The 16,523-nt window shown below is 39.0% G+C and overlaps 1 protein-coding gene across 1 annotated transcript in view; it reads right to left on the bottom strand.

Annotated features, from left to right (window-relative positions):
- Positions 1-241: 241 nt before the first annotated feature.
- Positions 242-16,523, bottom strand: part of ENPEP (glutamyl aminopeptidase) — a 57,711-nt gene continuing 41,429 nt past the window's right edge. Inside the window, exons 12-20 of the mRNA XM_034442282.3 lie at positions 14,257-14,396; positions 14,093-14,148; positions 13,240-13,390; positions 11,261-11,334; positions 8,663-8,764; positions 8,390-8,560; positions 7,518-7,658; positions 4,859-4,940; positions 242-2,499 (exon numbers count right to left, since the gene is read on the bottom strand). Of these exons, the coding sequence (XP_034298173.2) occupies positions 2,341-2,499; positions 4,859-4,940; positions 7,518-7,658; positions 8,390-8,560; positions 8,663-8,764; positions 11,261-11,334; positions 13,240-13,390; positions 14,093-14,148; positions 14,257-14,396 (1,076 nt within the window). The 3' untranslated portion in view covers positions 242-2,340. The remainder of the gene's footprint in view (positions 2,500-4,858; positions 4,941-7,517; positions 7,659-8,389; positions 8,561-8,662; positions 8,765-11,260; positions 11,335-13,239; positions 13,391-14,092; positions 14,149-14,256; positions 14,397-16,523) is intronic.

The raw sequence follows: 16,523 nt of genomic DNA, 5'->3' as shown, positions 1-16,523 counted from the left end.
TTCTATTCTATTCTATTCTATTCTATTCTATTCTATTCTATTCTATTCTATTCTATTCTATTCTAATCTAATTAATCTAATCTAGTCATTTTCTGCAGCTGGTTTTTTCTGGTCTGATCTATCTTGTGGGGCTGATAGTTTTGCTACATTATTATTTCAGGGACTGGAAATACAACCACTTAGATGTACTATCGCACTTCTATAAAAGCATAAAAACTTCAAATTAAATTATCAAACAATATTATCAATCAATCAATATTTATTTAGTCACAGAACATCAAATAAAACAAAACATCACAATTAATTAAAGTAAAAGAGGAAGACATAACATTCTGAAATATTTAAAAGAAGAGAGGAGATACCACAGTGTACTCTACCAACTATAGAGCAGTTCTTGGCTGTGGTCAGTGAAGTAAAATCAGACTGATCAGATAGTAACAATTTAAGAATGATAGAACAACCAGGATGTTTAATGAAGAATGGAGATTTTTCCTGCGTAGAAAGGACAATATAAAAGGACATGTTCCATTGCCTCAACTATTCCTCCACCTCATGGATACAAAAGGATGTTTTAGATCTTCCTTCAGTAACAGCTCTTAGGAGCAGGGCATTAAATTTAGTCAAGGATAAGCCTTTCTAAATTTTGGAACTGTTATGAAGCTTAGGTATCTGACTGGTCAGAGAAATTTGCAGAATATTGTAGCTCAAAAAGTTTTTTCCTGATTCAAAACGGATGAATCTGATTGCAGCTCTGATTTGATGGCCCATTGTTTAAGATCAGCTAATGCACTTCAGGGTGAGAGCTGCCGCTGTAAAGCCATGGGATTGCAATTGAGTAAGTATTGTGTGGCACCAGGAAAAGTGAAAGTCGTGATTAAAGGGGCCAAATCAGCAGGGGGGTGGGAAGCAAGTTTGACCCACAAGTTTTCTATTTTAAGTAGGCCAGCTCCACAGCAAAAATACCCCATTTGGAATGAAGTAGATCTCAGAAGCTAGAGCCAAACTCTTTCAAGAGAAAGGAATAACCTGTAGGTGCCCAGCTGAACTCGAAAGAGGCGCTGGGCTCAGATCTTAGCCGAGAAAACTTTAATTGCTGCAGGTATATTTGAGCTCCTTTGGAGAAGTGGAAAGATTGTAAAGTTGATGCTGTTTTTGTGCATTTAAGCTGACACAATGGGACTTAAAGCTGGCATGGGATCTATGGTTGCCTGTCTCAATGGAAAACAATATCCAGGTATTTCAAGGTCTTAATTTTCTCTACTGGGTGATTGTTTGGTGTCAGGACTTGTGCCTTGGTTTTGGACTAATTAATTTCTAGCTGTTTTTCTCAGCAGTGCTCAGCTACTGTATAAAGCTCCCATTTCAGAAAGATTAAATTATTTGTTTATAAAATTGTATCATAGCCTTTTTCATGGTTAAAATCCAATCTCCAATGGCTTGTCCAAATGTGTGAGAGATTTTAGTATTTGCTTATAAGATTATATGATACATGCAGGTGAGAGCCGGACGTTAAAAAAGAAATTAAAAAATAGGTGCCAATGCTATAACACAAGGCCAAACAGCAGTATCCACCAATTGAAATGTTGCTGACTCCTCTTTTGAGTGATAACAGCTTTTCAGGGTTCAAGATGAGAATTCTTACATCACGCTGCTACCAAAGATTCTTGACCTGAAATTTCTGAATATGCATTTTCCTCTTGCCATAAATATAATCTTTATCAAAGCTATGGGTTTCTCAAAGTCACTTTAGAATAATAACTTAGTCAGTCAGTCAGTCAGTCAGTCAGTCAGTCAGTCAGTCTGTCTGTCTTCTGTCTCTCAAAATTTTGTGATTTCTCCCCTCCTCCCTGCCAACATTGGCTTGTGCTTTTATTTCCTAACAGAATATATACATATCATCTAGTTTTTTTCTGAATAGAGGCAAAGCCCTCCCTTTGGAATGGACTCTGTGAAGTTTTATTTGGAAGGGCTCCCTTCACACACGGAATAATAAATATTTTTGTATAAAAGATGTGTTTCCAGAGTGGTGAATATGTGGTTAAGTACAAACGTCAGTAATGCTCGTAAAGGTAATAGAGATCCTATAATTATGTTTGTGCAAATGATAATTTTACATTTTGTCCAGTTAAAATGTGAACAAATATTCTAGGAGATTAGAAACATTTATAGGAACATTTAAGAGTGACTTGCTGGCTATTTTCAATATATATGTCAATAAATTAAGGTATTTCAAAGTTGATAGATCTGTCAAAATCTAAATGTAGTATTTCTGCAAATTACCATGTTGGTGTGATTAAAAAAAAAAAAATCCTAAGAATTTTCATGAGGACTGAGACACAATTATACAAAGTTTGGCTGCTCTGAATTTTCAAGCCAGGTTGCTATGTCATCTTGGTATTGTTTTAGCCATTCAATGTTGCTCTTTGTGGTTTCCAAAGCTTGCTTTCTTGAGGCTTCTCCTGCTCCAGCATCAGGATATCTCTCAAAGAAATTTTCCATCTTAAGAAGATAAAACATGTGCAAATATTAATGACATAGAACTGGTTTCTCAGAAGACCAAACAGTTTCGTGTATCTCCAGTTTGCAAAAATTTTCATAGATCTACAAGTCAATACGTAATTATCAAATATATTTTGTAAATAGGCTTTGAGCTCAGTTATACCTGGTTGGGTTGTTATGCATCTAGTCTAACACTATGCATTGGTTTTGGAGTGAAGCCTGCATTCTGAAGCAGATCAGAGTAATTCAAAACATATTATAATTTACACGACATAGAGTGAACATTTTTATCACACCTCATTTTGATTTCAAACTTCACTCCTGATTTGTTATACTAGAATTTTGGTGCACTATGGTTGTCATGCTAAAATTTATTGGTTGAAAGAAATATCAGGGTGGGGAGAAGGAGGAGACTGGATTTAATGACCAACATGTAGAGCCTCAACTCAAAGTGATCCTTCCAGTCACTCTGGTTCAAGTGACTCATGTCATCCTATCAGCAGAAATCTGGAGAATTCCTGTAGCCAAAGACAGCTTCTGTTTTACCATTCACACCATCTGATTTTTTACTAGACTTTCACCCTTACGCATTGTTTGACAACGTTTGAAGTGTTGTCTTAACTAGCTGATAGGAAAAGACCAATGAGCCAATCTTTTAGATTTCTGATGATTTTGAGCATCAGATGCATAAGATGTGCATTATCAAATGTTTGCCATCATTAACTCTTCTGCTATTTAGCTGTTTTCAATTTTCCAAAGATACTCTTCATGAAAGTGCCATTTTTCTGCAAAATCATCCTCCCCACACCCCCAAAGCAAGGATCTTATAGAATTCAAAACTTTTTTTTAAAGCAGCAAAACTTGAAAGTCCTTGAAATTGATTTCTAAACTTGGCATGACTCATCCCCTTGGAGTGGTTTAGCTTTTCTATAATTTATATTTTGTTCTGATTTTTTTTTAAAAAAGAGTTACTTAGTTGCTAACACTCCTTTTTTTTTTTTATGTCTGAACCAGGAAATGTCTGAACCAGGAAATGTCCCCCACAACAAATAGACTATTCACAGACTATTCCAGTTTAGATCATTGGTTTTAGATCACACGTTTAGATGTGACATTATTAGAGAAGGGCTAACTATGTATTCTGTAAGCATTATTGGTTTTAACGTCCCATATTTCTTTTCTTCCTTAAGAAAAGCTAATGAGTTGTTTGGTTTGGATTGCGATAGTACTGGCATATGTACAGGACAGGTCCTACTCTTGGTTTCCATGTACATTCTAAACTGTTCCCAACCTTACACTGAGTGAGTGTACATACAATTTTCAGAGACTATTTACAGGAAAACTAGAAAGAGTGGAAAAGAACAAGACTTTCTGACGAACAGGGAAAACAAACAAAAGTTACACATGAGCTAGGTGGCTGTATAAGTCCTGCAAATAAATACATTTAGGATGGATTAGGAAACTTTATTGCCAGCAAGGACTACAATTTCTTTTTTTTTACTTTTTTATTAACTTTTGAGGGTTGCAACTAACTTGAGGCTTGTGGCTGGATATGAAATTTTTCCCTTGATTTGTTATAGTTTTATTTTACTTTGTTTTGTGGAAGCTGGGGTGGAGTTAGAGTTGATTGGCTCATATTGTACAGGTAGTCCTTTAGGGAACTGTAGCCTTCTGTGCTAGCTTTGAGCTGAACGGTACTGCTGTATGGATTGTACTATTCTGTTTGCCATAAAAAAAATTGACAGGAGCAATATTCCCATTAGATTTCCATTACCAAGTTCTTGTTCTGGTTTTATCATTCTAGTTAATGCTTATATACATGCCCAATAAAACTGTTTGATTTTGAGGAGAATATACACGTTTTCACATGTTTCCTGGATAGTTTTTACCCCAGAGCTATAATTACACTCAATGAATTAAAGGGCCACATCAGTGAGCTGTTGGACAGCATTACTTGGTCTGTTGTGTGGATGTTTGGGTGGTTTAGGGGTGGGGAATTTGTGGTGGGTGGGGGTGTGTTTGGGGATTGTTATGTGTTGGACCTGGTCTTTGGGTGTTAAGTGAATTTCGTTGTATCGGTATACTGTGCATACACGTACAATGAAAATAACGTTGTTGTTGTTATTATTGTTGTTGTTGTTGTTGTTATTGTTATTGTTAATATACAGGCCCCAAAGACTATAAAATCAGAACTCGGCAAACGTTTGTGGGTTGCCACAATCAAGAAATCCCTTGACCCTATCAATATCCATCTCATTAAATAGGTGCACGTAGAAGAAGAATGAGTAGTAGTATCTTGGCATTTTTCATATCTAGAAAATTGGATAGCTGCATAGTAGCCAACCACATTGTGTCTTACCTGCCAAAGCTGGAGCTCTGTGTTAAATGTGCCTGTTATTCTTGATATTAGGCGGCCAAGATTTCTATCATTAAGAGTGTATCTGTGAAAAAAAGAACATATTCATATTTGGCAATAGCAATAGCACTTAGACTTATATAAGTGCTTTATAGCCCTCTCTAAGTGGTTTACAGAATCAGCATATTGCCCCCAACAATCTGGGTCCTCATTTTACTGACATCGGAAGGTTAGAAGACTGGGTCAACCTTGAGACGGTCAGAATCGAACTGCTAGCATTTGGCAGAATTAGCCTGTGATACTACATGCTAACCACTGCGCCACCACAACTCCTTATGCATCCTTATTTATGCATGCAAAACATGGTGGCTACTACATATTGGCTTTCAATATAAAAATACTTAGTGGAAACAAAATCATCACATCATCATCATCTCTCAGCTAATGGCCACTTGATAGGGACTAAAATTACTTGGGATCCTGTCCTATCTACTTGGGAAGTAGATATGTTAATTTCTATCACTGTGTTCTTGACTATGTAGGAAATTGAAATTGCTTCCTTCCCCAGAGCCATCTGTGAGCAAAACAATGTTATGCTTACTCTTTGTGTTGATTGGAGAGAACCTGCTATTAAACAAGCCTCCCTTGAGTTCCATAAGCTACAGCAGGAACATTCCAGAAGACATTTTGTCAAGCCTCAAAATTGGAAGGCCTGGTGCTTGTTTCAGACAGACTTTAAATGCGGTGAGGTAAACCTTAGTACAACTTTTAGTCCAGATACAGCACTAGCCCAAGATGTTTTGCGGCTTCCATAGAGGAGATATAAAAGCATTCTATTTAATCTAGATCAGTGTTTCCCAAATTTGACCCTTTGAGGATTTATGGACTTCAACTCCCAGAATTCCTCAACCAGGCATACTGGTTGGGGAATTCTGGGAATTGAAGTCCATGCATCTTAAAATAGCCAAGAAGGAAGCACTGAAACTATCAGATATATTTTATTACACTGTTCATTTTATGAAAGCATCTGCATAAGCTGATAACCTAGACCCTAACCAAATTCCCTGGTCATTCTGATCAATTTCATTTACAAATATAACTTTTGGACTCAGGCAATGCTGTTTTTTTTTAAGCTTTGTCAAATTTTGTTGTAAAATATGTAAGATGTGCAGTAGTTTGATTAGCATCCTTAACTAAACTAATATTAGTTTTATGTATGTTATATGCCTTATAGCAGTGATGGCTATAGCATCAGGTGCTATAGCCATGTGGGGAATGCAGGGGGGGGAATGCAGGGGGGCCAGCGTGACCCATAATTCTATGCGCCCAACCCCCTTGCACATGCGCATACAATCTCCCTGTGCTCCCCCCACTTTTGGCACACGATGGCACGGTGGGCCCATTTTTCCCTCTCCCCAGGCTCCAGAGCCTTTCTATGGCCCATTTGCTGATTTCCGGCCTCCAGAGAGCTTCTGGGAGGGTGGGGAAGGCCGTTTTTGCCCTCCCCAGGTTCCTAGAAAGGCTCTGGAGCCTGGGGAGAGCGAAAAACAGGCCTTCCGGTCCCACTGGAAGTCGGCAAACGGGCCATTTCCGGCCTCCGGAGAGCTACCAGGGGGGTGGGAAAGGCCATTTCCACCCTCCCCAGGCTCCTAGGAAGGCTCTGGATCCTGGGGAGAGCGAAAAACGGGCCTTCCTTCCCCCCACCCCAGAGGCCCTCCAGAGGCCAGAAACAGCCTGTTTCCTGACTTCTGGTGGGCCCAGAAGGCCCAAAAATCAGCTGGCTGGCACGCGCATTCGCGCTGGAGCTGAGTTCGTGTGCCCACCGATATTGTTGTGCATGCCACCTCACAGCCTTATCGATTAGTCATTGACTGTAATAGTCAATCTTTCTCTTTCCCTCCTGCTACTGAAGAGCAAAAACACGTCTTTTTCATTCCAAAGACAAAAGTTGCGATTGGCAGGGGCATCTTATTTCCACATAAGCCATGGAAGAGTCTCCTTCAAGCCAGAACCTGGGATACAGCCAACAATTTCTTCCAACAATTTGCTGCCACAAGAGAAAATGATTGCTATTCTAATCATAGAAATAAACACACTCTTCTTCTTTTTTTAAAAAAAACCCCAGAATCTGAATAGGGGACACATGACCTATGGACTTCTTCAATTTCCTTTTCAGGTTAGCTCACCAGAAATATCAGGCCCTGGAGGTTCAATACTCGTTTCAGCTTCATTTGCAGTTATACATTTGTTTCTTGATTATGTGATGCGAGAGGTGGCTTCAAAAAGAGAGTGAACTATCTGGGGTAGGGGTATAAAACTTGATTTCATTGAGAGCTGTGTCAGGGGGGCTGGGTCGGTGTGGGGGCCGGGTGGGAGTGGATGGGATGGGCATGGCCCTCTGCCAACAAAAACTCAGGCAGGCATGGGTGCCCACCCCCGGGCCCTGTTTTCAGTGGGACAGCCTCCTGCAGCCCTCTGCCACCAAAAACAGAGCTGAGGGGGGCTGCACATGGCCCTCCCAAGCTCCATTTTCACTGGAAGAGGCACCACAGGCCAGTCCTTCACTGTTTCCAGGGCAGCCCCAGATCTAAGCACCCTGTGGGCCGAATCCGGCCCGTTGGCCTTGAGTTTGACACCCCTGGTCTAGGGAGCCAACACTTACCGTTTGACCAAATATTCCCAGTTGAGCCGTACCCAGTCCCAAACCATGGTTTTGCCGTAACTATTAAAGGAGATGTATCTCAAGACAGTGAATACATCTTGACTTCTTATGAGGGTTGTATTTTTGATGCAATTTAAGAATCTAGAAATGAAAGAAGCAATTATATCTGATGATTAGCACTTCATTAGCATTGCATAGAAAATGAGATTTAAACTGCTTTTCTCGATCTAATTTACATGAAGTAAGAAACTTAAAAAAAAAAAAACTTCGGAATTCCCCAAACATCAATCAAGAAAGATGAAAGGAGCATGTTGAGTAGGAAACTTTAGACGAGACCTTCCTGATAGATTTCTGAATTAAATATGGCATTGGCTATGATTCAGGAACTGTCTTAAGTCACTTGTGCCTCTTGGTTGCTTGAACAAAACACATCTAGTACTCCCTTTCAGTTCCAGTTTGCAAGATTATGTTGTTTATAATGCTTTGGGGGAGTTGTCCATTATTTTGCTTGTCGATTAAAGAATCCCCCGATCAATTTCAAGGAACTTTGCAGTTCACAGGTAGCAAAACACAGTAGCTCAAAACTACTGCTTTAGGCAACCCTGTGTATATGAAACCATAACCCATGGCCGTGGTGTAAAAACATTGGTGAAAAACATGTTAGAAAGATAGCATTATATCTATTGGGAAATTAATCATTGATTCTTTTAAGAACAACTTGCTTCCTGCTAAACTTTTATGCCTACTAAGAATACTCAGAACCTCTGCTTCGTGTTCCTCCACCAATCCTTTTTTGTGGTTTTGAGAACTAGGGTTTAAGAAGAGCAAATGAAAACTTCTAATACAGAAAGTTAAAGGTAATTTAAAGGCACCTGTTCAGCAGAGTTATATTTTTCACTGATGCCAGTCCATAGAGAAGCTTCTCCTTTTCTTGAGCTAATGTTGCAGTTGTGTATTTCTCAAACATATAATTCCAGGCTTCTTCATTACCTGAGTGCTGCATCCCAAAACGGTACACCAGGAGACGGATATTTACATCTAGTCTAATATGGAAGAGAATGATACTGTTAGCGAAAGAGGCCTATCTTCCATGCCACTTTGCCTATGGACACCATCTGCACCTGAACATAAATACGTATAGTCACCTTGTTCCAGTTATCCAAGTCTTAAACTGGGAAGAAGCATTTGCTAAAGCCTCTGGGTCGTCCATATTGCATGCAAATTCCAAAACAGTTGTACGAAGGAGGCTGCAGAAAAGGACAAAGGAAAACTATGTTTTATTTGGTTGGTATATGTTATAGTTTACCTATTAAACTTTAGCACATAAACATATTAAACCTACACACATTCAACCCTCAAACAGCAGTGCTATAGGACACATGGCAGTCCATTTCTGAAAATGAGGGGTGGGGTCTGAAAAGCAAGGAGTGGAATATAAGACAGGAACTGTTGTAGGAGGGAGGAACCCCCCCACATAATCATAATCATAAGTTTATTTGTCAAGCATATATAAGATAACAGGTAAAAGTATAAACATAATTTGAATACGTAAAAAGAATAAAAGTAAAAAGGAATATTAGGACAGGGACTGTAGGCACACTGGTGCACTTATGCACTCCCCTTACAGACCTCTTAGGAATGGGGTGAGGTTGACAATAGACAGTCTAAGGTTAAAGTTTTGGGGGTTTGGGGAAGAAACAACAGAGTCAGGTAATGCATTCCAGGCACTGACCACTCTGTTACTGAAGTCATATTTTCTGCAATCAAATTTGGAGCGGTTTACCTTGAGTTTGTATCTATTATTTGCTCATGTACTGTTGTGGTTGAAGCTGAAGTAGTTATTGACAGGAAGGACATTGTGGCAGATAATTTTATGCACTATGCTTAGGTCAGACTGAAGTCGGCGTAGTTCTAAGTTGTCTAAGGCCAAAATTTGGAGTCTGGTAGCATAAGATATTTTATTGCGGTTAGAGGAAGGGAGGACTCTTCTCGTAAAATATCTCTGGACTCTCTCAATTGTATTTATGTCCAATATGCAGTGCGGGTTCCAAACAGATGAGCTGTATTCAAGAATTGGTCTAGCAAATGTTTTGTATGCTCTAGTTGGTAGTACAACATTACCAGAGAAGAAGCTACACAAGATTAGGTTAAAAACTCTTAACGCCTTTTTGGCAATGTTGTTACAGTGGGCTCGGGCAGTTAGATCTTTAGAAATGAGTACTCCAAGGTCCTTGACAGAGTGGGGGTCATCTACAAGGTCATGTCCATCTAATTTGTATTTTATTTTTTGAAAAACATGGTCTTTGTTCCTCTAGATATTTTATACAGTACTTATAGAAGATTTCTTCAGGCATCCAAGCTAATTATTTGCTCTGCAGGCGTTCTAAAGGGAAGGTATATTCAAATTAGATTGAATATACACATAGCCCTTGATTTACGGCCCCAATTGAGCCCATAATAAATGTTGCTGAGAAATTTGTTGTTAAGTGAGCTTTGCCCTGCTTTATGACTTTTCCTGCCACCTCTGTTAAGTGAATCACTGCAGTTGTTACGTTAGTAACATCGTTGTTAAGGGGATCGCATGACCCCGGAATATTGCAACCGTCATAAATATGAACTAGTTGTTCATATTTGTTCATAGGTGTCAAGTATCCAAATGTAAATCACATCACCATTATGCTGCAATGGTCATAAGTTTGAAAAAGGGTCATAAGTCACTTTTTTCAGTGCCATTGTAACTTTGAATGATCACTAAATGAACTGTTGTAAGTTGAGGACTACTTGTAAATAAACCAGCTTTTACAGTCCAGGACCTGGTAAAGCAAGCTCATATTTAGAGTTGTACTCCATTCAACTAAACAAAAAGCCAGATCCCAGTTAAAGATCTCCTGCAGGGCATATGAAGGTCAAGACGAGAAAGAAATGGAAGCAGAAGCCAATAGAGGTACTCTGTGGTTTCAATGGAAAGCTTGAAAACAAAAATCCAATATTTGTTATGTGATTCATCTGATCATACAGATACTTTGGAAAATGAACAAAACATTTATCACATAAAGGAACTTTTGACACTGAAGGATATTGATTTGATTATTGCAGCATATTCCTTTCAGAGAAATGTTAGATTACTCCATGCCCTATCATATTGTCCCAGGGTGGATCAAAAGCTGTGGGAGGCAGGTTAGGGTCAATGTTGATGATGAAATTAAGAGCGAGGGAAGGTTGAAAGAACTATCAGTCAAAGAGAATTGTACAGTTACACCAATTGTGCTACACTCTTTTTTACAGTGAAAAGCTGCGGAAACAATACTAGAAAACACAAGAAAATTATCAATGAAGGAAACAGTGTCCATACAGGACAGGGTAATTTCACATATTTTAAAAACATTGTGCTCCTTATCTGGGAGCATTAAGCTTTAAGACTTCAAACCTTCCACCCAACTCACATTCTTTCTCTCTGTCTCATGTATATGCAGATTAAAAAGCTGATTAGTACAGCTGTTTAGGGTTTTTTTTGGTCTGTTTAACAACTAACAAGGGTGACCATCTTCCTCTAACATAAATAGGATGATTAAATCTCATTATGCACAAGATTTCATTTGTCTGTAACTTTGATCCTACAAATAAAGGAAGGGCTGATAAACATCAGCGGAGTGGTACGTCTAAGGGTCATCTGAAAGATAATACGCAACATACAATGCTCCAAAGCAAGTTTGCATATAAGGCAGTTGAAACAAATGCTTCACCTCTTGATATGGTCATCATCAGTCTCCCATTTCAGTTCACTTGCGATGGGCTTGACCAGGCTACCAAAATACCTCTGAAAACAGAAGCAATAAGGGTTCATGTTGGAATCTCTACATAGCAGTCAGATTTAAATAGTCTAATTACATTCAGGAAAGTTCTTGAGGTCATCAGCATTAAGCAGAACATCAACAGTAAACAGTTGATTGTGGCTTCTATACTATCAACATTAGTACTCTCTACGGTTTATTAAATATTACGGTAGGAATTTGATTATGATTGAAATGGATGAGTTTCTGTTTCACTATGGCAGTTCATAAAAAAGAACTTTATTTTGAGTAGATGAGGATGGGTATGGTTAAAACATGGTCTTTTTATGGGCTAATCCGAGGCCATAAAACCAGAGACTTTGCATTAAGTGGACTTTTGCCAGTGACTGGAAAGTCACTAGAAGAGATCAGGCATCAGGAAGCAAAGCAGGTTACTGTTTATCCTGCGGTCATTGTGCCTAGTCAGATAGCCTTCCCACTGCATACGTTTCAACTGCACTACTATTGGCACAAATGTCTGCATTCTGTTGGGTAAACAACAACATTGTTCCAATGAAATAGTACAAGATTGCTGTTTCCTTGAGAGGAGCTGATATGAAATCTCTCTAACAGCCGGTTATTTATACTGTATGTGTGAATGACCCTTGTATCACAGAAAAGGCAGTTCTAGAATTCCCCAAAATTAAGTAATGAACTCATTCTTAAGTCTAAAATTACAGAATAGCATACAAATTTTTTATATTCTCCACAAACTAGCTAAGGTTTTTATATTTTCAAGAAAATATCCATCCTTCCTTCCTTCCTTCCTTCCTTCCTTCCTTCCTTCCTTCCTTCCTTCCTTCCTTCCTTCCCTCCGTCCTTCCTTCCTTCCTCTTCTTCCCTCCCTCCCTCCTTCCTTCCTCCCCTCCCCTCCCCTCCCTCCCTCCTTCCCCTCTCTCCTGTAAAATTATTCCTAATTCAGTTGTGTATCTTCATTCTATTTATGCTTTCAGATATCAAGACCATGAATTTATTTACTTAAAAAAAAAACCTGGGAGATCCTTCCCTCCTGTTTCTCCATTTCTATCATGATTATCAATATCACCCATTTCGGAGAGCCTTTGTAGATATATCAATGCAAATTTGAAATTCTTTGATACAAAGCAATTTATCCATTGGCTACCTATTCCTGCTCTGCCCCTGATTATATCTACATGCAGGCACATAGTTCGAAACGGAAGCAAATTCTCTTTCTCCTTTTTCCTGCTGATGAAGAGCTCTCCAAAACTCTTCAGAACTCAAAAGCTTAAATGCTGTTTTGTGACTTTGATGCTGGGTAATACAAGTATTTTTTTCCCATGGGGTTTATGGAAATGATGGGGTTTTTCCATGGGGTTTATGGAAAAGGAACCTTCCATAGCATGACACTTTATTTAACTTGTAATATACATTTCAGATGGGACACAGTGGCTAAGACCCTGAGCTTGTCAATCGAAAGGTCACCAGTTCAGCGGTTCGAATCCCTGGTGCCGCGTAACTGCGTGAGCTCCCGTGACTTGTCCCAGCTTCTGCCAACCTAGCAGTTCGAAAGCATGTAAAAAATGCAAGTAGAAAAATAGGGACCACCTTTGGTGGGAAGGTAACAGCGTTCTGTGTGCTTTTGGCGTTTAGTCATGCCGGCCACATGACTACGGAGACTTCTTTGGACAGCGCTGGCTCTTCGGCTTTGAAAGGGAGCTGAGCACCACCCCCTAGAGTCAGGAATGACTACCACATATATGTGAGGGGAACCTTCACATTTCAGAAATGCAGTAGGACTCATTTTTTAAAAAAATGACTCCAGATTGATGAAGTCAGTTCTTCAGCATTACTGCAGAAAGCATGTGAATGTGAGGACTAGAGATTTTATTGTTTTGTTTTCATGATATATTCAATTTCATGGGCAACGTTACCTGAAATTTGGGATAGAGTGTCTTATCATCTTCAATCATTTGTCCAATATATGATACCGCTACTACAGCCCTTTGCCATGGTATATATTCTTTCTCATGTAGCAGATATTTTGTAAGGTTCAATGCATCAGCATACTTCAGAAGTCCAGCTCTAAGGGGGAAATGAAGAACAAGGAAAATGAAGAAACCTCTTAGGAATTAAATCCGATGGACTATCACTTATTTATTAATTAGTTATTTAGTTATTGTTGTTGTTAATTGGTAGATGTTATTCCATTCATAAGCCAGCACATAGTGTTTGATGAGCCAATCGTTAGTTTATATAAAATAGATTACACTATAATAAGAATAAAATCACATGTAGCTTACAGTATGTACTATACATTTTGATATGTTTGTACGGAGAGCAGCGTCACAAAATTTTAAAGATCTGACTAACAGCATTCCAAATTGCAAATTCGGTAAGTATATACTTTCCAGATTCACTGATTCTAGAACTCATGGAGTATCTATACTGCAGAATCCAACTGTGAATGAAGGCTTCTGTTTTCTCAAAAAAAAAAAAAAAAAAAAAAAAAGCTTCTTGGGAACCAAGTATGACAGTGAGAGGATAAACCTCAAGGAATGAAAGGACTTTGGAATTACTCTGCAGTAAGTTCCTCTGTATTCACTGGATATTATTGCAAAGTAAATGTGTATAGGATTGCAATCTTAGCAACAAGAAAATGAATTGTAATATATTTGCAGGTGTCCGTTCACGTATGTTTCTTGAGGTAATATTATGTTAAATAGCTAACTTGTAATGTAGCATCAAATAAACTCTGTACTTCATTAATTTAATTACAAGACCTACCTGGCCAATGCAAAAGCATCATCTATAAAACCAGCACGATCAGCTAGACTAAAATTCTAAGAGGAGAGAGAAAAAAAAATAGCAGTTGACATCAGATGGGTAAAATTAAAATAGTGAATAATCATCTCCAAAACTGAACCAATGATTAATTTCAGCAGACTGACCTGATGGTCTTTTATCATAATACCAGCTAAATCACGCCAGACTTGGGGTTCATAATTGACACGATAAAAACCAACATGATCCTTGTTTACTTTCAAGAAAGAACCGGCAGGAAGATCAGTGGGTCGTGGAATAGTAATTCCTGTGGTGGTATCAACAACAAAAAAGTAGGGAATAAGTTATAAATGTGTTGTATGAAATATCTTTCCAAAAGACAAACATTAGGAAAAGCCAAAACTGATACAACATTGACTTTATTTAAAAGGACTATTTTTAAAAATGCAGATAGGGAGATGCCCAGAGAGAATTAGTATGGGGAGTAGTTTAACATCTTTGCTGACTTCACCATCTCCTTTCCAATAATGGGAAACAGGAGGAAACGGAAAAATTTTCTACCCTTAGACAATTCTCACCAGGACCTCAGCAAAAGTGAAAAAGCTAAAATCCTCTTGCAATATGTTTAATAATTACAAGCACCTGCTTATTCAGCCTCTACAACATTCCTTTCACATCTCATCTATTTTGAGTCTCTGGATGTGGGCAGCTGATCAACTCAATGGTGGAGATTTATGGGAGTTTCCTCAGAATTAGCAACCACATCTGGTTATTGTTTGTCCTCTAACATTTTTTTCAGCAGAACTGCAATGCAATCACCTCCAACCCTACTCCATCTTTACTGGGTAGAACAGGGGTGTCAAACTTAATTTCATTGAGGGCTGCATCAGAGTTGTGTTTGACTGGGGGGGCATGGCCAGGGGCACGTGACCAGATCAACATCACTTGTGTCAGGCATGCCTGTGGTGGCCCATGTGCTAAAGCAGGACTTCAGCCCAGACCCTCCCTCCCTTTCTCATTATAATCTCCTTCCTTCCTTCCTTCCTTCCTTCCTTCCTTCCTTCCTTCCTTCCTTCCTTCCTTCCTTCCTTCCTTCCTTCCCTTTTCCTTCCCTCTTCATTCTCCTTTCTTCTTCCTTCCCATCTTTCCTTCTTTTTCTTTTTCTTTCCTCTTTCCCTTTCTCCTTTCCTGTCCCTTCTTGCATGTCAAATGCAAAAGGGGAAACATTTTTCTGTTTGTTTGGTTTTGATTTTAGTTTGTTTTGCTAGCCCTCTGCCAGTGAAAATGGAGTCTGGGGGGAGGCTGCGTGCAGCCCCACTGAGCTCTGTTTTTGCTAACAGAAGCACCACAGGCCAGTCCTTTGCTGTTTCCAGGGTGGTCCCATGGACCAGATCACCCTGCAGGCTGGATCCAGCCTCGGGCCTTGAGTTTGACACCCCTGGTGTAGAGCATTCAAACAATGCCAAGGAAGGGTTCTTTCTTTAGACTGGGTTCACACAATATACTAGCCTAAACTAAAGAAACATTGGTTAGCTATTGTACTTTGTGAGAATTCAGTCCATGTTTTTTGCCTGTTGTACAAATTGAGCCATCACTGTTCAGGCATTGAATAGCATGTTAAGTTAGCCTAAAATATGGCTGGAAAGAAAAGGGCTAAATTTTGATGATTATTGTAGTTCAGATAAATGTGACCATGGTGTGCCTGATGTGGTTTATTCTAACAAAGAATAACAACTAGAATGAGTTCACTTTAAGTCAGAAAGTCTGTAATCTATCCACAAATCAATATGCTGGTACATCTGTAATTTCTGAGTTTCAGATTAGCCATCTTTGTGGCCAAAAATCAGAGATTATTCTGCAACACTTTCTACAGAGACCAAATTGGACTAAAAATCATATTATGCTTTGAGCACATTCATGCACAGACAGGGTGGACTATATTCTATCAGCAGAAGGGAATTCCACCCCTGAACCTATCAACTCAATGATGGAGAAACGGGTACAACCATCTTCCTCGTCTACGAAAAGCATTGACCTGCACTTTTCATATTGCATAGAATGCAAGGAAAGATTCTCCCTCTTTCACTACAGCAGAGAGGCATTTGAGTGGATAGAGTTGACCTATGGGTAATAGTTATTGTTTTTCCACTCTGTGACCACGTAGACATGAAAACAATTGTGACTACCAAGTAGACATGAAAACAATTGTGCCCTTTTTTCACATTCCCAGCAAAAACAAAGTCAGAACTACAGATAAAATCAAACAGTAAAAGCAATAAATATTTCTGAAGCAGCTATAAAGAGATAAATGAATACTATAAACATGTTGTTATGCCAGCCTGCATTCCTAGCTTGCCAGACTGGGAATACACATTTTCCATGTTAAGCAGAATCAGCATTGGGGGAGGTATGCTTTCTGTCACTTACGTGCCCC

Source organism: Pantherophis guttatus, chromosome 8, assembly GCF_059756535.1.
Source record: "Pantherophis guttatus breed Tessera chromosome 8, ASM5975653v1, whole genome shotgun sequence".
NCBI lineage: Eukaryota > Metazoa > Chordata > Lepidosauria > Squamata > Colubridae > Pantherophis > Pantherophis guttatus.
Note: the sequence above shows the minus strand (reverse complement) of the source record. Positions and strands in the feature narration are given on the sequence as shown.